This window comes from Hemitrygon akajei, chromosome 19 (genome assembly GCF_048418815.1).
Source record: "Hemitrygon akajei chromosome 19, sHemAka1.3, whole genome shotgun sequence".
In the NCBI taxonomy this organism is placed as follows: Eukaryota; Metazoa; Chordata; class Chondrichthyes; order Myliobatiformes; family Dasyatidae; genus Hemitrygon; species Hemitrygon akajei.
In genome coordinates, this window is record NC_133142.1 from 27,345,600 (window position 1) to 27,369,361 (window position 23,762).

General features: G+C 38.6%; 1 protein-coding gene across 6 annotated transcripts in view; it reads right to left on the reverse strand.

Annotated features, from left to right (window-relative positions):
* Positions 1 to 3,554: 3,554 nt before the first annotated feature.
* Positions 3,555 to 23,762, reverse strand: part of cadpsa (Ca2+-dependent activator protein for secretion a) — a 453,076-nt gene continuing 432,868 nt past the window's right edge. For all 6 annotated transcript variants that reach the window (XM_073072303.1, XM_073072304.1, XM_073072299.1 and 3 more), the window contains 2 exons: positions 11,035 to 11,139; positions 3,555 to 5,299 (listed from right to left, as the gene is read on the reverse strand). In XM_073072303.1, the coding sequence (XP_072928404.1) occupies positions 5,120 to 5,299; positions 11,035 to 11,139 (285 nt within the window). In that variant the 3' untranslated portion in view covers positions 3,555 to 5,119. The remainder of the gene's footprint in view (positions 5,300 to 11,034; positions 11,140 to 23,762) is intronic.

Below are 23,762 nucleotides of genomic sequence, written 5' to 3' on the forward strand. Positions count from 1 at the left end.
ACTTTTTCACCAACAATGCCACCCACTCCCTCTGTCCATCTGCCTGTCCTTTTGATATTAAGTGCATCCTTGGATGTTAAAACTTCCAGCTGTGATCTTCATTCAACCACGACTCTGCTATGTCCACAACATCATCCCTGCCAATTTCTAACTGCACTCCAAGATCATCTAGCTTCTTTCGTACACTGTGTGCAGTGAGCAGCACAGAAGTATAGCAGTTAGCGTGATGCTATAACAACTCAGGGCATTTTGGAATTCAATTCTGGTACCATTCTGTAAGGAACCTTTGTACGCCCTCCCATGGAATACGTGGGGTTTTCCCGGTGTTTCTGCTTCCTCCCAAAGATTAATTGGGTAGGTTAATTGGTCACTGTAAATAGTCCCGTGGTTAAGTTAGGGTTAATTGGGGTTGTCAAGGGTTGTTGGGGCAGCATGGCTCAAAGGTCTGGAAGGGCCTACTCTGTGATGCATTGCTAAAACAGAATAAAAATAAATGTAACACCTTCAGTCCTGTATTCATCAGCTCTCTTTTTAACTTTGTTTACATGTTGCCTGAAGTTAAGTTCTTTTCACTTTCTAAGTTTTGACTTATTCTTTATTCTAGAGTCTTTGTAAATTCTCCTGCACTCTTTTTTCCTTTTACTTTACCCACATTTTTCCAATCTGTTAACCCTGCACTGTATGTGGATAGTTTAAAATCCTATCCACAGCCCTAGTGATGGAATTTTCCAGGATCTCAGTCCTGGCATTGTTTAAGTGACCCCCATCCTATCAGATCAGCTCTCTGCTTCCCCAATATTGGTGTCAATGCCCACAGATTCAAGCCCACTTTACCCACACCAATCTATGAGCCACACATTTAACTCTTCAATCTTATTAACTCTATGCCAATTTGCACAGAGCTCAGGAAACAATCCAGAGATGACACATATTTAGTTCTCCACTTTAATTTATTCTCTAGCTGCTTTAATTCCCTCAGTAGAACCTCTTTCCTTGTTCTTGCTATGTAGTTGACACCCACATGGACCACGACAAATGGATCTTCCCCTCTCACTCCAAATTCCTCTGCAGGTCAGATGAGATGTTGTGAAGCTGAACACCAGGCAGACAAAACAGGCTTCTTCAACCTTGTTGCTGAGATTTGTGTCCCTGACTATCCTATCTCCAATTACAATGACACATCTCTTCTCTCCCCCCTCTTGAATGGCTCCTTGAGCTAGGTTGCAGTGGTTCAGTTGCTCGTCCTTCCTACAGCCTCCACTCCCATCCTCAAAGGGGGCAATACTCTCAGACCTGCTGGGCAAGCTCTAGGGCTGAGGCACCTTCAGCACCACCTCTTGGAACCCTCTACCTACCACGTTCACAGTCATACACTCTTGTCTCTGGCCACAGACCAAATTTGAAGTAGTTAATCTAATGACTGTAACTGCCTCCTGAAACAAAGTGTCCAGGTAATTCTCTCCCTATCTGATACATTACAGTGTTTGAAGCTTAGATTCCAAGTCATCAACTTTGAACTTGAGTTCTTTGAGCAACCAGCACTTACTGCCATGGGGGTCATTAAGCTCCAACATCATGCAGCTACAACACATCACCTAATTCTGAATCCTTAATTATTACATTAGTTGTAATATGGTATCTAGTTAGTTAACTACTATATTTAAAAACTTCTTCTTACCCACTACTCATCAGTGCAGCCTTGCCAAAGCCTCAAATTTCAGACTCCTACAGTTTATGAGAAGGGACAGATCATGAGATTGATTGTTTTGTGGGGATTGTCTGGAGATTGCGGAGAGGGAGGCAGTCACAGCAAGTTTGCTTGAGGTAACTAGACAGAAGCTGTGTGTCAAAGACCTGCTCTATCTGGAAGTCAACTTCTCTTTAAGTCGTCATGTTTCTTGAATCTTGGACAGCCCACCAGCACAGGTTAAGTCAAAACAATTTCTGAAACTTGGTGCACAACTACCAGGATATAGTTTTTAATCCTCAAATGCAAAAAGTGCACTTGTTCACTTCTGCTTCCTGGTGAGACCAGAAGTACACATATCCCAGGTGGGGTTGTGTTTCCCATTTTTAACGTTTAATTATGATCTGCTGGAGGTTAGACTGTACTTCTAAGTGCTTGGAATGTAGAAGTGCACAACTGTCATCTGTGAGAAGTGAACATGGTCTGATAAGATTTGCAAGGCTCCAACATCTAGGTAAAATACAGGTTGGTTATGAAAGGATGTTTAAAAAGTAATTAATTACAAATACAGAAGAATTTGTCAGTAATAGTGTTACATGTTTTACAAAGTTGAACAGATTTGACTTAAGGTCTGAGAATATTGCTGCTGGTTATTTATTGATCAATCCATCATGAAATAAAAGGACAATTCATAAATTTTTAGTGCAGAATGGAAATTTAATATTTAATTTTGAACAGCGTGCCTGGGCTAATCATATTCATGACTGTAAAGGAAAATCTCAATATTCTATATTTAATATTCTGAACATTAAACCGAATATGTGGCAATTCAGATAAAATAACTGTGCATAAGCAGGCTAGAGTGCAGATCCTGATATTACTATTGTGTGGCACCAAAAGTTTGCCCATCCATTTAAATTATTGATAATGTTGCTCAGTCACTATGACGTTAACAGTGTATGTTGATTGTTTGTCTTATCCGTAGAAAGACTAAGGAGGAAATATGCTTTTAAAATGAAATGTGCAATTGACAGATTACTAGATTCCTTCTCATAGGTTTCTTCAACCATTCACTCCAAAGTTTATCCTGTTGAACGCTGGGACCAAATATTCACGAGATGGAAGAAATCTGTTCTTATAAAAAATGGGATACCTATACTTGAGCTGAAGATGCACTTCAATGGATAAGCATCGTGTGAGCATGATGAGTGCATAATTGATAAAAAGGAATTACAAAATCAGAAAATAAAGTTGATATTAATTGTGATGTAACTATCCTTAACTGAATAACAAACTTGACTATTGAGAATAAAGGAAAGAATTGTGATAGGATGTGTGCTTTATTGAATTACATTTAATATTGTGGATATTAGGATGAATTTACTTGGTAGTTACGGTATGTTTTTCACTTAATCTGTCACTTCAGTGGAAAAAAACACAGAAAACTAGTTATAACAATAAGTTTTGCTACATTTTCATGAGGTACCTATGGCATTTCTGGATAAATGGTGCAAATGTCACAGAACATGACTCCAATAATCTGCACTACATGGATGAAATCCCAAACAAGTTCAGCTATTAACAGGTATATACCAGCACTATTCTTTAATCTCACTTTAGAGTCATCACATATTTCTACACAGGTTGAAATCCATACACATTAAGAGTGCTGACAACCTTGCCATCATAATAATCTAAAATATTTAATTTACTACTAGCTGTAATAAACCAGTGGATAATTGGGGTATAAATATTTGTCTGCTATAAAACATATCTGCAGATAGGAGTTATAAAATAATGCCCTAACTTTGATATCCATACATATACTGTGCCCTGGGTTCCATTTTGCAAATAAACAGTCAATTGGTTTGGTTTAGTGAATTTTCTGGCTGTTTAATATTGTGTGAAACAGGACAAGTGCAAACATCATTATCATCTTGGTTTACTTGTTCTTGGATACAAATACAACGTGTCATTTCAAAATGATTCACCAGCTTTAGTCAATGTTTGTACAGATCTTTCACTCTCATCTGATGTTATTCCAAAGTAAGATTTGGAAGATTGTTTAGTTATAGAAGCTTTTTAAACATGATAGCAGTAATTTGCTTTAAGATCAAAACTTTTCCCTTCTGAAGAATAGTATTTGACCTAAAATGTTAAGTCTGTTTCTTTCTTCAGGTATGCTACCTGACCTGTTGAGCATTTCCCATATTTTCTATTTTTGTGTAAATATTTGTACCTTCTATTCAGTCAGTTTCATTCTGAATTTACGCACTGAAGAAAAAAATTGTGTTTGGATATTGTGATGGTATAGAATAACATATTTATAACATGGTTTAAAAAGCATGAGTGATAGACATTTGTACAATTTAATAAGAATCCACAGTTTTCCATGGTAAAGCTGTGGGCTTAAGGCCAAAGCGAGATGTTTGTTCCACCACCAGCTACTTCACACAGAGACTAATAGCTTTTGGGGAAAAGGTGATCCCTTTGTCATGCACCTATTTTTTCTAAACGCATTATACAGCTTTATATTTACAAGAAACCAACTGTGAAACACGATGTGTGAAAGAAACTGTCAAAGTTTGTGAAAATATCGGATATTATTCAAATGTATCATTTGAAAATGAATTTTTAAGTTGGGGGTATTTAAAATTGAAGTTTCACTTATGGCTTTAAATAAAAAGGCAGATGAACAAATTGAGTATATTTTGGGGATAATTCATTAGGATATTCAATATACATCACAATATGATTTTTCATTAAATAAAACTGAGTGCTTTTAATTTGGGCATTAATGTACCACTTCCATAACAACCCAAAAGAAAAACATCTGAATCCAGAAATATTGTAAGTAAACTGTTGTAACATTCTTTTCTGCATACCTAGAAGTGCATTCAAGAAAGAAGAAAAAATAAAGAAATGCATTAGAATGAAAAAAAATTTGAACAAAATTGCATTGGGGTTATTAATGAAACTTTTAGATTGCACTAATACAAGGGGCATTTCCTTTTTAAGCAGTTGGCAGCCAGTAAAGAAATATAAATAAATAAATAACCTTACTCACTCATCTTCACAACATCTTACCATCAAGATATATATATATACATTACATTGATGAAGCGCCAAATAGGTTCTGCATTTAACAGGGACACACCTAGCAATATTCCTACATATCTCACGTAACGTTATCAAACAATGGTTACGCCATATTGCTCATGAACATATAGAAATTAATTTAGAAATCAATGGTTCAAATAAGTGCTATTTTTTCCACACAGCTAAACTTTCACTCTTACTGATAACTGTTCCCTCATTTCTGTTACAAGTAGTTGAAAAATAAGATCCTATTGTGGCTAATTGGATAACAGAGTGGTACATGCATTTGTTACCAGGCTATGTCAAAATTCAGCCTCTAAATCTAACAGTGATCTAATCTTCCTCCTCGTCTTCTTCATCACTGTCCTTCATTGTAATTCCTTGGAGACCACCACCTTCAGAAACCGATGCCGTGGCTTCTTCTACAGTCAGTCTGTTCCGAACAGTTTCATAGGTCTTGCTATTCAAGGTTGAATCAAGTACTCCCTGCAGCCGGAAATCTCGGTACGTTTTCTATAAGTGTCCAAAAATATATTGGAATGACTGCAAAATACTGCTTAAAATGACTCATCATTCTGCAGGATTCTAAATACGTATCAAGAATAATATTTGGCACTTTAGAGTAAATGTTAAGGTAATGTAGGAGTTTAAATCCCCATGTTATAAAATTAATAAGCATTAGACAATGAATGCAACAAACAAAAATAACTAATTTACTTGTCTGTATGTACATAATTACTCATTTTTATTATTGGGTAGCAAAAATGTTTGTATCTTAGTTGTAGATATCTGGGTGAGACAAAACTTAAGCTAACTCGGTAACTCCTTTGCTTCAAAACTACTTTGGGAGAATATTCCCTACCTTCTGTAAACACAAACTTTAGTGTTTAGTGGGACCGGGAATGCTGGAAAGATTTTCACTATCCACAGCCTACCCAGGAGTAACAAAAGATGTAAGTCTAAACATGTTGCTTATTGCTCAAAACATCAGTAAGGGGATAAGTTAATTCTATGGGAACATTTTCAGTACAGTTCATATTTTTGTTTATTCATTTACTGGATATGGGAGAAGCTGGCAGGACGGCATTTATTTTCTATCTCTGAATTCTTTTTGAATCACTTTTCATTATTCTGTTTGCAATCAATAGATATGGGCATGAACCAATTGGTAAAACTTAAGGTCAGGGAGAATTGGTAACTTGAATTAATTTGGTAAATTGGCTTATTATTGTCATACAGTATGACCAAGATATAGTGAAAACCTTGTCTTGCATACTGTCCATACAGATCAATTCATTACTATGATGCGTTGAGGTGATACAAAGTAAAACAATAACAGAGTGCAGAATAAAGTGTCACAGAACAGAGAAAGTGCAGTGAAGTAGCTAGCAAGCCACAAGGCCATAATGACGTAGAATGTGAAGTCAAGAGTCCAGCTTATCGTACTAGGGAAACATTCTTATAGCCTGTTCTTAAGCCTGGTAGTATGTGCTGTCAGGATTTTGTATCTTCTACCCAGTGGGAGGAGGGAAGAAGAGAGAATGTCCAGGGTGGGTGAGATCTTTGCTGGCTACCATGCTGAGGTGTACACTGAGTCTGTGGAGGGGAGGTTGGTTTTCGTCATGTGCGGAGTCGCGTCCACGACTCTCTGCAATTTACCATCAGTTGCCATACTGAGCTGCAAGACATCCACACAGGATGCTTTCTATGGGGCACTGGTAAAAATAGGTGAGGACCAAAGGGGACATGCCAAATCTCTTCAGCCAGCTGAAGAGGTGGAGGTGCTGGTGAGCTTTCTTAGCCATGGCATCAATGTGGTTTGACCAGAATAGGCTATTGGTGATGTTCAGTCTTAGGAACGTGAAACTCTCAACTCTCTTAACCTCAGAATCACTGACGTAAACAGGAGCATGTGCACCATCACCCTTCCTGAAATTAATGAATAGCTCTATTGTCTTGCTGATATGGAGGGAAAGGCTGTTGTCAAGATACCATACCATTATACTCCCTATCTCCTTCCTGTACCCAGTTCTCAATATTTTGAAACATGGCCCACTATGGTGGTATCAACTGCAAACCTGCAGATGGAGTTAGAGCAGGATCTGGCCACGGATTTGTTAGTGTACAGGAAACAGAACAGAAGGTTGAAGACACGGGCTGGTGGAGCACCTGTGTTGAGAATAATTGTGGTTGTGGTGTTATTGCTTGTCCTTAATGATTGCAGTCTATTGGCCAGGAGGTGAAGGATCTAGTTGCAAAAAAACCTGATGAGTCCCAGGTTTAGGAGTTTGGAGATGACTTTGCTTGGAATTATAGTATTGAAAGTGGAGTTTTTGTCCGTTTTTGCTTGCGTCATACACTGGGTGCTCCCTTCATTTTCCTGATGAGGTCTCTGTAGCCTTTGGCCAGGAGCAGATGTTGTCCGGTGGTTCCCAACCTTAATAGAATGTTTCAACCCTTAATCACTACACTACAACAATAGTCTAACATAGGTGTTTTTACTGTCTAGATACTCTAATAATGAACACAGGGCTAGGGAGATGGCAAATGCCATAGGCCTGCTTCAGCAGTAAGCAACTTGCAGTGGGTAGAAGCTGGAGTTAATACGTGCCATGTCCAGCCTCCTGAAGCACTTCATGAAGGCTGATATCAGAGCCATTGGGTGGTAGTCCTTAAGTAACATAACCTAATTTAATAAATATCACAAATCTAAATCTGAACTTGGTTGATTTTACAAATATTCTTTGGTAATTACTTTACAAAGTTTTCTGTCACTGATGGATGCCATGATTTGAGTTTTGAACCTGCACTGTGATCGTAGTGTTTAGAAGACTAATGGGTTTGTGTGATATTCCTTCATGAAAGCATTAATGTAAATAAATTGAAACAATACCCATGTCACAATAGGAAAATACAAGACCCCCGAGACTGCCCCACCACTGAATAAGACTGTAGTTTATTCCACAGCTCATGTCCACTTTAGTACTTGATCATTCTGATTCCCTCTGATCAAAAACCATTCACCTCAGCCTTGAATATAATCAGTAACTGTATACTTGCAGCTCTGAGAGAGAGAAATTCCAAAGATCTACAAAAAATGGAATAAGGAAGCATCTCATCATCCTGTCCTAAATGTTATCCTGAGACTCCGCTCCCAAAGCAGGAAAGTCGGATAAAGGCATTTATTTTTCATGTTGTGTAGTTGATTTTAATCTGTTTGCATGCGGTAAAATTCTATAAGCAGTTTTGAATCCTATATGACATAGCTCTAGCCTCCGAACTGTGAAGAACAATTCCATGGAAGCAAGTTTGGAGGAGATGAGAAATAAAATGGGAGTGAGAGAAACAGAGCGGAAAGCAAAGTAGAAGCAAGTGATGTAGAAAGGACAAATAATGTTTTCCATGCTTGCTAATTTTAACCTATTGCAAAGAAAAATTTAGAAAAGCTTGCAAATAGTGTTTAATGTGATACTATTAAGAGTCTACCAGAAGATTTTTGTAACAAAGTCATCGTTATTGTCACTACTATTAAAAAAAACTCGTACGGGCAGATTTACAAACCCCCTGAACTAATATCATAGGTAGGGTCTGAATTTGGCAAGGTTGCTGAAACTTGGGGTTGGATGTTCAGAATTTTCAGGACAAGGATACTCAAAAATCAAGGTTTTTGTTTTCATTAGTCTTCCAGCTAACTTCTGTTCCCTTATCCAAACCTAATTAGCAGCTCATGGTAGTCTCCCCAATAACTGCAATTAAATTAGTTCCATAGACACTGAACATTATGTCAACTTAGATGGATGTGTCAATCATCTTCCACTAACGAGTTCAATATGGGTTATTATTATTTTGCATCACAGGTAAATCTTTGGGCGGAGTGACCTACAGGTATCCATCTCCTCTCCAAAATGCAGACAACCAGAGGTTTGCAGGGACACCAATGATTATTTTAGTCCAGCTGAATGCTCATAAAGCATACTTTTTGTCCCTAGCAATCTGACCTATCAGAAAGTGAACTGAGAAAGTCTGGGCTGATAAAACTCATGATTAGCCAGCACCCTTGGTATTACTGCCAGGGAAGAGTTACACACACTCAATACTTTAGGTACAGTTTCTTCTCCTCCGCCATCAGATTTCTGAAAAGTCCATGAACTATGAGCACCACCTCACTATTTTGCTCTCTTTTTGCACTTTAAAATAGATTCATATATGTTTTTCATAGTGCACTGTATCGCTGTTGCAAAACAACAAATTTAATGACATTATGTCAGTGATAATGAAACCATAGACAAGACAAAGTCTGCAGATGCTGGAAATCCAAGCAACACATGCAAACAAAATGCTGGAGGAACACAGCAGGCCAGGCAGCGCCTATGGAAAAGAGTACAGTCGACATTTATGAAACCCTTTGGCAAGACTCGTCGACTGTAGTTTTTTTTCATAGATGCAGTCTGGCCAGCTGAGTTCCTCCAGCAGTTTGTGTATGTTGCTCAGCGATAATCAACCTGATTCTGATAAACCTTTGTAGACATCAGAGAGAGCGCGAGCTGGGAGACGGAGAGAGAACAGGGTGACCACTATGGTCTGGAGACAGCAGAGGATGATGAAAAGTTACTGCGGGTTCTTTAGGTGCAGAAGCTGATGTAGGACTTAGGGTAGCCAATCTGGCCTTAATTTGTGAATAAACAAATTACTATCTGTTTAAGTACTATTTGAGGGATAATTAATCTTGAGGCATCATGAGAGAACTCTCATTACATTGACATTTTTTATGTTCACCCAAGAGGAGAGTATGGGGTCTTCATAATTCAGTTTTAAACTGGCACTTCTTGGTACTAGTGCACAGACAACACACTTGTACGGGGTTAGAAATAAAATAAAAGGGCAAGAAATTCCAAAATAATTGCAAATGTTCTACCCATCAATAGTTAATCTATCAGAGAAACTAACTGTTTTGGTGGTTATTTCTAAGGCAATATTGAATTCACTACAAGTGGGTGGGGGAGAGTGTTGGATGGTGAGAAGAGAAAATAATGAAGGTCAGCAGCTATTAATTAGGAGCAAGAATCCTAGCTGATAATACTGTTTATGGAGCAGGTCAAGCTATTAAACTGATTTTAAAAGCCTTGGACAGAGTGCAGGAGAAATTTACTGTAAAGGGAAGTGGGGAGAAGCTAGGAGCTGTCTGAGCCAACAACAAAAAAAATTAACATATGCAAAGAATTACAAAGACTGTTTATTAGAGAAGAAGCTGATTCCATTGGCAAACAGGTGAGTAACCAAAGGAGGGGGGGGGGGGGGGGTTTGGAAAACTGGCAAAGCAAGGGAGCTTTGGAACTTGTATTTTATGTAGCCAGTTCTCATGCATTGGTTGAAAAGTGAATACAACTGGCGTTCAGATGTAATTGGATATGTGAAAGCTCAGTCCACTGCAAAAGGAAGAATTTCCTGGTGGCTACCCATTTCAATTCAACTTTTCATTTCCATCCTGACATGTGGGACAATGGTCTCCTCTACTGACATGATGAGTTTGGAGCAGCAACACCTCATTTTGTCAATTTCTCCAACTTCCAGTGATCTCTCTTTTTCTATTCTCCATTCTGGTTTACCCTCTCATCTCTCCTCTTCTCACCTGCCCAACACCTCCCTCTGGTTTCCCTCCTCCTTCCCTTTCTTCTGTGGTAAACTGTCCTCTTCTAACAAATTCTTTCTTCTTCTGCACTTCATCTCTTTTACCTAACCCCTCTCAACTTCTTACTTCAACTTCCCTTCCCCACCCACCCACTATCCCCCTCACTTGGTCTCACTTACCACCTACCAACTTGTATTCCTTCTCCTCCTCCTCCTCCTTATTCTGGTTTCTGCCCCATCCCTTTCCAGTCTAGGTGAAGGGTCTCGGCCCGAAACATGGACTGTTTATTCCCCTCCATAGATGCTACCAAACTTGCCGAGAACCTCTAGCATTTTGAGTGTGTTCTCAAGAACATTTAAATATACTGAAAATGTGCACCCTCACGTGACATGACAGCAATATGTAGTGGCAGCACAGGAAAAAAAAAGGTTAGTTAAAATGTCACAAAATCCAAAAATGGGCAAAGAATGTTGTTACCCTGGGTGGTTATCATCAATTTAAAAAATAATTATTGCAAACCTTTAAAATAGTTGACAAGTTTCCCAAGTCATTGAAATGCTCGTTCTCTAATTGAAAAGGTCAGATTCTTGCTACGCTTTTCAAAAGGTCTCTTTCTCACCTTGACGAGCCTGATAAGGATTTTCAGCTGGTAGATGTGAAGCTGCAGATCCATGCGATCTGTTAGCCAGGTGCAGACGACGTTCATGGAACTTGTGTACCATTGCTGTAAAAAAAACATTCTCCAGCGTTAGAATTATAGCAGGCCAGGTGGTGTCGTGATCATATGCTGGGCAGCAGCAAATGGATAGTAACATTGGCTGAGACCATCCAGGTTTGGCATTATCAAGGACAATCCATCTCAAAAGACAGAACTTTAATTCTAACTGAGCATTGGCATGAACCACTGTGTAATTTATGCATTACTGATGTCCAAAGAGAGTTTCAGCTGGTTCCAAACACACAAACAATTCCAATGCTATAGTTACTTTGAAGGAGCAAACTTGTGTTAGCTTGTGACCCCATGATATCTCAAAATTCTTTACAACTATTAAGTACTTTTTCGATGTAGCCATGATTATAAAATAGAATGTTTAACAATCATTTTTTACATCACACGATCCCCACAAATAACAATGTGAGAATGTCTGGATTGTTTCATTTTAAGGTAATGGTTGATGTGGAGCCACAATTACAGGAATAAATTCACTCAATCCTTCGGCCTCAGTTCTACCTTCAGCTGCTTACCTTTAAACTTCAATTGCCATAAGAGGAAAATTGATTCCACCACAGTCAGATACCATATGTACACAGGCTATAGTTATCTGTGTATCCTATATGCCTGCAAGGAGATCACTTGGTGATCCAAATATTCTTGTGCTATTTCATAACATCTCTCCAACAAGAAGAGTCCATGTTTAGTGTCTGCTTTGGGGTTGAGTTGCGTGATCTTGGTTGAGAAATTGGTGGGATTGAGAGCAGTGGCCTATTTGGCCTTATCCCTTTTCCATCTAACAGATGTTGGGATGCGCACCTGTGGAAGCTGGGCAGTTAGGAACAAGCTTAGTTGTGCATCTTCTACGTTCAAAAACCATGAGTATGCAATTTGTGGCTTCATAATCAATTAAAAAAATCACATCAGTGTCATTAACAAAAAATTACTCAGCTAAAGGAGAGTTAGAGTTAGACAATTATGATTTTTGAAGTGATCTGCCTGGATTTCTTCTCCTGGGCTATAGATTCATTGGAAGGATCCCATTACTTTTTTCAAAAAGCAGAAATACTTGAGTGTGCAAATCTGGCTACAACTAGGAAAATCCACAAAATAACAACAAGTGAATTTTCCAGATATCTCCACGCATGACTGGTGAATAAGCTAGTGCATGAAAGCATTTCTCAATTCTGATTTGTTCACCATAATAAACTATATTCGCATAGTTCACTTCCATTTCGCAGCAGACAAGTAATTGACATTCATACAGTACTTAAAAGCATCACTAATATTTGAAACAAACATTTAAAACATTTTGTAAAAAAATTTGTTTTCATCATGCACATTATGACCCAGTCACTGTTAATGTAGTGATTGCATGCAATCAACTGGTTTCAGGTTAGCAAAATTCAGATCAAGTTGGTCATTCCTTTTTATCAAACAGGCACTAATTCTGTAAATTTCCACAGTTAGTTCACCTTTCATTAGCAAAAATTATTATAACATTAATGTTGACTGGCCTCCGAGAGAAGCTAGACCATTTGCTGGGAGAATATTAGCAGACCCTTATTGCTCTTGAAAAGGACTGAAAGTGTCCAAATTTTGCTGATTAAGCTTAACAAGCCCACACTACAGTCGACTTAATAAAGTTTTTTTCTTAATGGACAAATCAATCATTTTGCTCTGATCCATACTATTTTTGAAATGGTTCTACATTATGGAAATACCAAATATCCTGTGGACTTTATCACTACATATTTCAATAGTATGATTCGATGTTTTTTTCTCTATTAGCTTTATCAAAAGTTTAAGAAATATTTTAAATGTAAATGTGGAACTTAGCTTCCAGGACTTAACAATGTAGAAGTAGAACCTAAAGGCTATAGCCAGTTGGTGCAGTCTTTCATTGATTCTACTATGGTCATTATTCTATTATAGATTTTTTGAGTATGCCCACAAGAAAATGAATCTCAGGGTTGTTTATGGTGACAAATTTAGTTTGAATTTTGAACTTCGTCCTTAACTTGGGCTTCCCTAAATATATTATGTCAGGTGTGGTTGGGTTGAGTACCCACTTCAATATTATAACATCAGTTTCGTTCAACATATCTCGGTACCGATCCTACGTACTGTTTTGCAATCTTCCATGCCCTGACACCCACTTGCCACCATTGGCATTGAAGTAACTGCGAAGCTCAAAGTAAATTTATCATCAAAGTACGTACTGTAGATATCACCATACCCAATCCCGAGATTCATTTTCTTGCAGGCATACTCAATAAATCAATAATAGAATAATAACTGTAATAGAATCAATGTAAGACCACACCAACCTGGGTGTTCAACCACTGTGCAAAGGACAACAAACTGAGCAAATACAAAGAGAAATACTGTAAATAATAATAATAACAAAATAAATATCAAGAACATGAGATGAAGAGTCCTTGAATCAGAATTAGGTTTAATATCACCAGCATATGTCGTAGAATACATTAGCAGCAGTACAATGCAATACATGATAAATGCAGAAATAATAAATCTATCAATTACAGCAGCATATACTGTATATGTACAGTATATTAAGTTGTTAAAATTAAAAATGGTTCCTAAACAGAAAAAAAAGCACGTAGTGTTCATGGGTTTAAGGTCAATTTCAAAATTAGATGGCAGAGGGGAAAAGGTTATTCCTGAATCGCTGAGTGTGTGCCTTTAGGCTTCTATACCTCCATCCTGATGGTAACAGTGAGGAAAGAGCATGTCCTGGATGATGAGGGTTCTTAACAATGGATGCCACCTTTCTGAGGCACCGCTCCTGGACGATGTCTTTGATACTGCGGAGGCTAGTACCCATGATGGAGATGACTAATTTTACAACTTTCCTTAGCTTCTTCTGATTCTGTGCAGTAGCCCCCGCAGCCCCCCATACCAGACAGTGATGTAGCCTGTCAGAAAGCTCTCCAGGTTACATCGGTAGGAAGTTCAGTGTTTTAGGTGACAAACCAAATCTCCTCAAACTCCTAATGAAATATAGTCACTGTCCTGCCTTCTTTAAAGCTGCATTGATATGTTGGCACCATGTTAGATCCTCAGAGATACTGACACCCAGGAACTTGAAATTGTTCACTCTCTCCACTTCTGATTCCTCTATGAGGATTGGTTCGTACTCCCTTGTCTTACCCTTCTGAAGTCCACAATCAGCTCTTTTGTCTTACTGACACTGAGTGCAAGATTGTTGCTGTGATATGACTCAACTAGGTAGTATATCTCGCTCCTGTATGCCCTCTTGTCTCCATCTGAGATTCTGCCAACAATGGTTCTATCATCAGCAAATTTATAGATGGCGTTTAAGCTATACCTAGCCACATAGTCATGAGTATTGAGGGAGTAGAGCAGTGGGCTAAGCCCACGTCCCTAAGGTGCACCAGTGTTGATCATCAATGTTGATGTTATTACCAATCCGCACAGATTGGTCTTCTTGGATTAAGTGATTCCCTAAATTGTAGAAATTAAGGTCTCAGATTTGACTTGCAAATCATACACATCCTTAGGAACCCTGATGAAGAGTCTCAGTCCAAAACGTCAACTCTTCTATTCTTCTCTATAGATGCTGCATAACCTGCTGAGTTCCTCCCACATCTTATGTGTGTTACTTTGGCTTTCAAATGCGAGAATTTGCACACACTTGCCTTGAAGTGTTGATTTTTATCAAAACAATAAATAGTGGAGAGGGAAGCTCATTGATATATTGGGAGTAACACAATACTTGTATGCATTGTTCTCAATGTAATCAATTCTGAATTTCAATTGCTCTACCAGGGAAATCACTGAACAAATTCTTGGGCATATAGAACAAAAAACTACTCGTGTACATCAGTCGTAAATAACGAAGTTCTGGCAATATGAATAGTAAAAGTACAAAATAAAATTGTGATGTCTAAATCTTAATATTAACAGTACTGTGCAAAAGTCTAAGGGACATATAGCTAGGGTACCCAAGATCTTTCCACAGAAATGTAGTAATTTTATATATGGCATTCCGTAAAAAAAATCATGAGTAATGTGAGTGATGATAAACCTGATTCTGATATGTGTCTCTATTGTGGACTGAGAGTGGGAAGGGGGCTGGGAGAGGGAAATCATAGTTGGAGAAAAGGGGAAGGGAGAGGGGAGGGAGCATGAAGCACATTGGAGAGACATTCTATAATGATCAATAAACCAATTATTGGGAATCAAATGATCTTGCCTGGTGTCTCAGGGCTGAGTGTGTCTACATCTATACTACCCCCAGCCCTAGCACCCCTTCTCTGCCACCCTTTTGTACAGTAATGTACATAAGTATCAAAATTTCAAATGATCACTTGAGATATTAAACTTGACTATTGATTAGGAAGTTATTGAGCACAACATCTGCTCCAGTGACTCAGTAACTTATCAGCTATCATGACCAATACTTATACACTGTTTTGCCTAATCAAGAATCATTTGATGGGTCATTAATACTGGTTGGGATTGTGATGGTATTTTTTTCTCCAGAAAGATAGAAAGGAAAGCTGACAGTAACCGAACAGAAATCTCTAAGATAATAGAAGACTTTAAAGTATTTGACAAAGTAGACAATTGATAATATGGGCATCCACAAATATGAAATTAACAAATCCCATTGCACATTCAGGAGAACGTCTTTACCTAGACACTTAAGTATGGGACAAGGTGTAAATCAGAAAATCGTAAATGCATTCACCATGAAACCAGTGTGGAAAGGAACCGAAGAACATAATGATAGAGAACTGAATCGGGTTGAAAGAGGTACATGTGGCATATAAATGCCAGCGTTGAACAGTGAGACCAGAGAGCGTGTTATTGTGCTGTATAATCCACTCAGTTATCATATGACACAGTTTACACCTGACAAAGACAAAGCAGAGAATCTATTCTGAAATTCTGTTAAAGATACTGCTACTCTTTTCTTGCACCAATTTATCTTCTATTCTAGTCAGAATGGCATTAATAGCATCTTCGATAAGTAGAGAGTGTTCACTCAGTGTAAGGAAACAATATGGAGAGGTGTTTTCTGGAAGCAGGAAATACTCTTGGCAATCCAAGTAATCCAAGCAGCATCGTGGCACTCAGATCACATGACTGAATTACCTGGACTGAGTTCCCACTTAAAAAGGAAATGCAAAAATATAACAACATTACACTTTATAGAGACCTGCAATGACCTTGACAAATCAATCCAACTAGATTTTACTGGAGGGTTCGGTACTAGTCCATGATTTTGTGTCAAAATGATCTATGCTAGGAAATACTATGTTTTGCCTCTCAAGGATAGTTCATGTCTTAAAAAACACCGTAGAATACAAAATAGTTGGGAAGAGTACAGCAGCTGATACTCCAATGATTTCAGTCACCTGCCAGACATTGTAATCACAACTGTTCTTATCGTGAAAGACTTTTGTGGTTAGCTGAAGCCACTAGAAATTGTTAGTAGCCTAGAAGTGGTACCCATAGAGATATCCAATAAAGAAGCATCTTACCTATGAACCTGAAGGTGGTGCTGTTAAGAAGCGACACTTTGCATGCAGCTCTGATGGGAATAATCAAGTATTCCTGTTTAGGACTGCTATAGCTGAAATCCATAGTCACAGCCATGAGAACTTCAGTAAGCAGCATCGTTTTCAGACATTTTAAAAAAAACTATCTATACTCAAAATTGGCAAACCCCAGATGGCAGATTCAGGTCAGGAGTACAATTCTCCTTTAAGAAAAGGGAAGTGGTATGGTATGCTGGGCTACAGGTACTAATGAAACACAGAAGCTTTAGACCTCCATTCCCATTTACCCTGTTGGCGGATGTATAGTCTCTGGAAAACAAAACTGAAGACCTCAGAGCAAGACTGCAGTACCAGAGGGGTATCAGGGACTGCTGTGTACTTTGCTTATGGAAACATGGCTCACAGCTGCCACTTTGGAGACAGCATTGCAGCCTGATGACTTCACCATTCATTGTAAAGATAGGTCAGCTCATCTTTACAAGGTAGAGGAGGTGGAGTATGTTTTATGATTAACTCATAATGGTGCACAGACATGGTGGTTCTGCCTCAGTCCTGCTTACACAACCTGGAGCACCTAGCAGTCATATGTCATCCTTTCTATCTGCTGTGGGAGTTTTTTGTCATCATCCTGGTAGTGGTGTACATTCCACCTTAGGCCAATGTCAGGCAGACACTGGAGAAGCTGAGCACTGTCATTAAGAGGAAACAGCACACCCTGATGCCTCCCCTTTCATTGTAGGGGATTTCAACCAGGCCAGCTTGAAGAAGTCGCTGAACAGCTACCACCAACGTATCACCTGTGGGAAGCGAGAAGCCAACACACTTGACCACTGTTGTACCATCATCAGGGACGCTCACAGTGCCGCGCCATGCCCACACTTCGGGAAGTCTGATCATCTGGCTATACATCTATTCTTGGTATACAGGCCAAGACTGAAAAGCACAGCACGGGTGGTGAAGACCAAGACGGTATGGTCAAGGGAGGCAGAGGAGCACTTACAGGTCTGCTTTGAGTCAATGGACTGGACAATATTCAAAGATTCATCTTCAAATTTGAATGAATACGCCACAATTGTCACCAACATCAAGACCTGTGTGGATGAGTGTGTGCCTTTGAAAACATACCGGACACACCCAAACCAAAACTGTAGATGAACCAGGAGATTCATAGTCTGCTAAGGGCTAGATCTGTGGCATTCAAGATCGGTGATCCGGAACGATATTAGAAATCCATGAACAACCAATGGAAGGCTATTTTAAGAGCTAGAAAACAATTCTGACTGAGATTAGAGACGGGTTTGGCTGCACGTCAGCTCTGGCAGGTTTGCAGGCCACTACTTCCTACAAAGCAAATCTTAACATCATGAATGGCATTTGTTGCTTCACTCTCAGATGAGTTTAATGCCTTTTATGTATGCTTTGAAAGGGAGATTAAAACTACACCTGTGCAAATCTATGCAGCATCTGGAGACCCTGTGATCTCTGTCTCGGAAGCTGAAGTCAGAATGTCTTTCAAGAATGTAAACTCTTGCAAAGTGTTTGGCCTTAATGGTGAAACTGGTAGGACTCTGAAAACCCGAACCAACCAACTGGTGGGAATGTTCAAGGACATTACCAATCTTTCACTGCTGCAGTTGAAAGTTCTGACCTGTTTTAAAAGGGCAACAATCATACCAGTGTCCAAGAAGAGCAGCTGCACTCACATCTATTGTGATGAAGTGCTTTGAGAGGTTGGTCATAACTAGAATCAACTCTTGCCTAAGTAAGAACTTGGACCTGCTGCAATTTGTCTATCATTATAATAGGTCTACAGCAGATGCAATCTCACTGACTCTCTATTTGGCCTTGGATCACCTGGACAATAGGGATATCTATGTTAGGCTTCTGTTTATTGACTACAGCTCAGCATTCAACACAATCATGCCCTCAGTTCTAATCAAGTAGCTCCAAAACCGAGCCCTCTGTACCTCCATCTCCAAATGGATCCTTGACTTCCTCACTGGGAGACCACAGTCTGTGCAGATCAGAAATAACATCTCCTTCTCGCTACCAATCAACATTGGCGCATCTCAAGGTTGAGGTTTAGCCCACTGCTCTACTCTCTCTACACCCATGACTGTGTGGCTAGGCACAGCTGAAACATCATCTATAAATTTGCCAACAACACAACTATTGTTGGCAGAATTTCAGATGGTGTCAAGGAGGCATACAGGAGTGAGATAGATCAGCTGGTTAAGTGGTGTCACAACAACAACCTTGCACTCAACATCAGTAAAACCAAGGAATTGATAGTGAGCAGCTTCAGGTTCCTGGGTGTCAACATTTCTGAAGTTTTATCCTGAGTGCAACATATTGATGAAATTACAAAAAAGGCATGACAGTGGCTATATTTCATTAGGAGTTTGAGGAAACTTGGGATATCACGAAAGACACTTGCAAATTTCTATAGATGCAATATGGAGAGCATTCTAACTGGTTGCATCACCATCTGGTATGGAGGGGCCACTGCAAAGGATCGGAAAAATCTGCAGAAAGTTTTTAAACTCAGCCAGCGTAGCACTAGCTCCCCAGCATCAAGGACACCTTCAAAAGGTGATGGCTCGAAAAGGTGACATCCATCACTAAAGATGCCCTAACCCAGGACATGCTTTCTTCTCATTGCTACCATCAAAGAGGAGGTACAGGAGCCTGAAGACACACACTCAACATTGCAGGAACAATGTCTTCCCCTCTACCATCAGATTTCTGAATAGACAATGAATTCATGAATACTTCCTCACTTTTTTTCTTTACCTTTTTTTGCGCAACCTATTTATCATTTATATATGCTTATTATAAGTTATAGCTCTTTATTATTATGGATTGCAATGTACTGTCACAGCAAAACAATAAATTTCACAAGATGTGACGGTGATATTAAACTTGATTCTGAAGAATGAAGTAACTGAAGAATGAAGTCATCTTATACTGAAATATTTTCCTTACACTACCACATTAAGTTTATAATATGCAGTAAATTCAAGTAATCATCCTCCATTAATATGGAGGCCATTCACCAGAGAATGAAGGCCGGGTATCCGAACATCATAGTTCGCACTAAAGCCATTCTGATCTCTGAATATGTAAAATAAAACTTGATTTGAATAAATCTGCAAGCAGCATACTGATTATGGCATTCATTCGTGAAAATGAGGAGAAGGAAGCTCTGGGTTCCTGTGTTCTCGGGGAGCTGGTGTCATTACACTTACACAGGAACATCTGCAACCTTGTTCTACAGCCAGATTTGAAAGGCTGTCTGACCTCCTGCTTCAGCCTCCCCTGCTCCCTGCCATGAACCTTGAGTTCACACTCATATTTTACATGTTACAGGAAGCCGCAACTCACTCCAGGGGTGCTGCAAACATAATGCAACAAGCCAGATGCAGTGCCACAACTTAATGCACCTGAAGGAGTTGTGTTTCTTATTCAGAACACATTCTGGTGACTTAAGGTCACTGCTGCTTTTGTGCAGTCTAAAACAAAAACAAGAATTCTACTAGGGCTAAATTCTTAGAGAGGAAGGGATTACGAGCAACCTGTGACTCTGCCTCTTTCTGCCTTTGCTGGTAATTTTGTGTGTGTGTGCAAGCTACAGAACAGATTGGGACTGGTATAAAGGCCTGGGACTGTGCAAGAGCACCCTGCTGGGCCCCAGCTGTGCTTGCAATTAGCAGGAGGCATGAAATGATTGTTATTGTGGTGACTGACAGCAATGTGAAGTGACAAGTTTTGTGGGGGAAGGTTGCTCCAGTGTGGAAGTTCTGTAATTTTTTTTTACAAACTATTAAAGTGTGGGTAAAGAAATGCAGTCTAGTCAATGTTAGAAGAAAGTATCTTGTGTTAAAGATCACATGGATTTGTCATGCAAGTGCTATATTTGGCTCAGTTTTTTTTTCCAGAGGGTTTTCATGAGTTAAGGCTTTTCACTGCACTATTCAGCAGCAAATCTGGCAGTTTGCCTCAAATTAGCAAGAGGCCTGTAGTTAACGGATGGAGATTAGGCTTAGAAAATGACACAGCAGGTGCCTGTAGGGAGGATTTGGGGGGTTGAGAAGTCTTTAAATCTGACTACATCACATTATATACTTCCGACAAAAGGACATAGTAATCCTACCTGCTTGCTTTAACCACTGTTGTTTGTCTATTATTATGTGCTTTATTGCTCATGAGAGGAAAACTATTGGCAATACTGCTCAATTACCATAGAAACCCACACCAGTGACCCCTCATTTCAGAACTTTCTATCCAACTGAAGGCAATCCAAGCAGTTCAAATCTACTTAAAATTGTGATAAATAATGTGCTAGGGAAATTCAGGGTCTGCCTGATTTCTTCTCACCCAGGCCATAGATTTGCATGGGAAAACTGAATGGGCATCTTGAGTTAATCTCTAGATCCAAGGTGTTAGAGAAATGCTAAAGGATTCAAACTCCTGTAATTGCCTCATTGACACAATGTGAGCAGCAGGGGAGACTATACAACTTGAAAAAAGGGGTTACAAATAAAATTTGTTAGAAAGGCAGCATAATGCAAACATTCTAAAATGGGAATCGTTTGATGATTGGCTCTGACTGAAGCCGACTGTTCTACAATATCAAAGTAAAGATTTTGCTTAAGTATTTCTGTAAGGCTGCTATTGTGTACACAATACCAAGTCTTAAATAAATAAAGAACATCATACATCCTTCCACTGGGCTTATTTGCCAAGCATACACCCAATTAAAAAGGATGGTGTATCTCATTCAGAAGTGCATTCTGCATTGTGCCGTTTTGCATTACCAGAGAATTGTAATCAGCAAAAAGTGCACTATATGGAATGAGGTCTGTTGGGAATTATTTGTGATTAATTTAATTGTTACAGTTTATCAAAGGTAAAGATGTTTCTCTGAAGAGCTTTTTTTTTGTAAAACTGTTTTTCTGCAGTTGCTCGTTGTAATTTTTGTGAAAATGCTGCTATTTTCAGTGTTTTCACACACAGCTATATGGTGCCAATCAGGCTCTCTGTCGATGTGCCATTGTGAAAGGTAATTTGCTGCACACGAGGCTAATTCAATTTTTTAAATATAGTTTCTGCAAGAAATCAATGAACAAATATCAAATGACCGGTTTAGGTGGGAAACATCTAGGCTGTTCCACTCACCTTAGATAAATTATTTTGAAAATAAACTTGTTGAAACTTTATAAATGTTAATTGTTTGGATTTTTAAAAATTGTGTTGAAATATAAAACACGGTTTCTAAACCAATTTTTGTAGTGTGTCAGCACAGCCTCCAGAATCACATTTTGTATTGTTCCCCTGAAATCTCTTTTATAATGCATATACAGCACTGAAACAGACTAAAATACTACACTGTTGACCAGGATTTCTGTTAGTACAAGCTCTCAATGTGTTCCAGTAGTAGCAATTGAAATCAAAGTATCTGAAATGCAATTGTCTCACACTAAATTAAACCAGAGAGGAATGCATATTTGTCACAAATAAAAACAGCCATTACAGAAGTATTGAACAGATACTATGTTCATCTACATTATTTGTCCTTCCGTTAACTCTCAAATTTATTAGTTGAAATATTTTTCCTGAAGTATACTCATTTAACCATAAAAGTAAATTCTAATAAACTGAAATAGACTAAATTTTAAGTGTGGTTAAATCAACAATATGGAAATATAAAGACATAAAAAAAATACACCAGCTTAAAGCCAGCAGTAGGAAAGCACAATAATATCTTTTGTATCATAGTTAGAGATAGAGGAAAACTTTTCCAAAACCTCAGTTTAGGGAGAAACCTCAATGAAGCATGTGTGGTGTCAGCCTCCAAACCAAATGAAATTAAATAAGCGACCAAGTACTCAAGATTCACACTGTGCATCTTAATAGAAGAAACCTCCTAAGTTGAATAGCTTGCCTTTTGGGACCAATTTGTCTCTTTTCACTCTTTATTTTTCCCTTTATACTGACAGATGTACAAAGGCGGAACCGCGCTGTGCAGCTCATCTACATGCACCCGCAGCAGCTGTCACTTTTGTCAAGCAAGTTAATCAAACAAATGCCACCATATCCTGCTTTGTACGAGCAAAAAAAAAAACACACTATAGGGATACACACTGTACACAGAACACTTCATTTCTGAACGAAACCCTTGTTCCTTAAAATATATCGCTGTTGGAAGAATCTATTTTTCCTTCCAGCAGGTATCATGAAACAAATACATTCTATATGATAGTTGAATTTTAAAGACTGTCTCCTTGGACACAGTTAACCACACCAGTCTGTTTAATGATGAAGATAACTGTGCTTACTGACATTAGCTGATTTGTTTGAGAAAGAAACAATGGAGCTCATTGAACACCAGCTTCAAGTTATTCCAATTCCAAATTAGAAATTGAGGTTTGGAGGTTAACTGGCAAATGATTTGCTAATTAAAAGAAAACTTAATTCAATACAAACAAAATACTTATTTAAATAGGCATATTACAACTGTTCATGGCAGAATGTGCTTTGTTAGTGTCACATACACATTTTGAAAGCTCTCATTCTATTTATATTATTGGAATTGGATCAATTTTTTGAGAACAGAAAATAGCAGGAGTAAGTCATCTCTCCTTGAGCCAGTATCATTCAATAAGATCATCGATTATCCTGCACCTCATCTATTTCACTGCCCCATTCCCTTGCGGCTTAATTTTCTTTGTATCCTAAAACCTATCAAACTCTTTCATGAATATCAATATTTCTCTTTATCACAGGCCTAAATAGCTGTTTTCTCATTCCTACTAGTCCTGAAATCTCCCAGTTGATGAAGCAACTTCCAAGCATCCACCCTGTCAATCTTTCTGAAAATTTATCTCTAGTTTGTGGGATACCACAGTCCAGCTGCATTAACAGCCCCCAAAATATATAAGTGCCCAAAGGGAGATGCATTCTATATTAGAATATTTTTTAAAAATATCTGTTTCATACTTTCACTTGCAAAAGATACTTCTGACATCAACTGATGAGAATCCACTATTATGAAATAGCTCCAAACTTTTTAGGCCTTCTTTT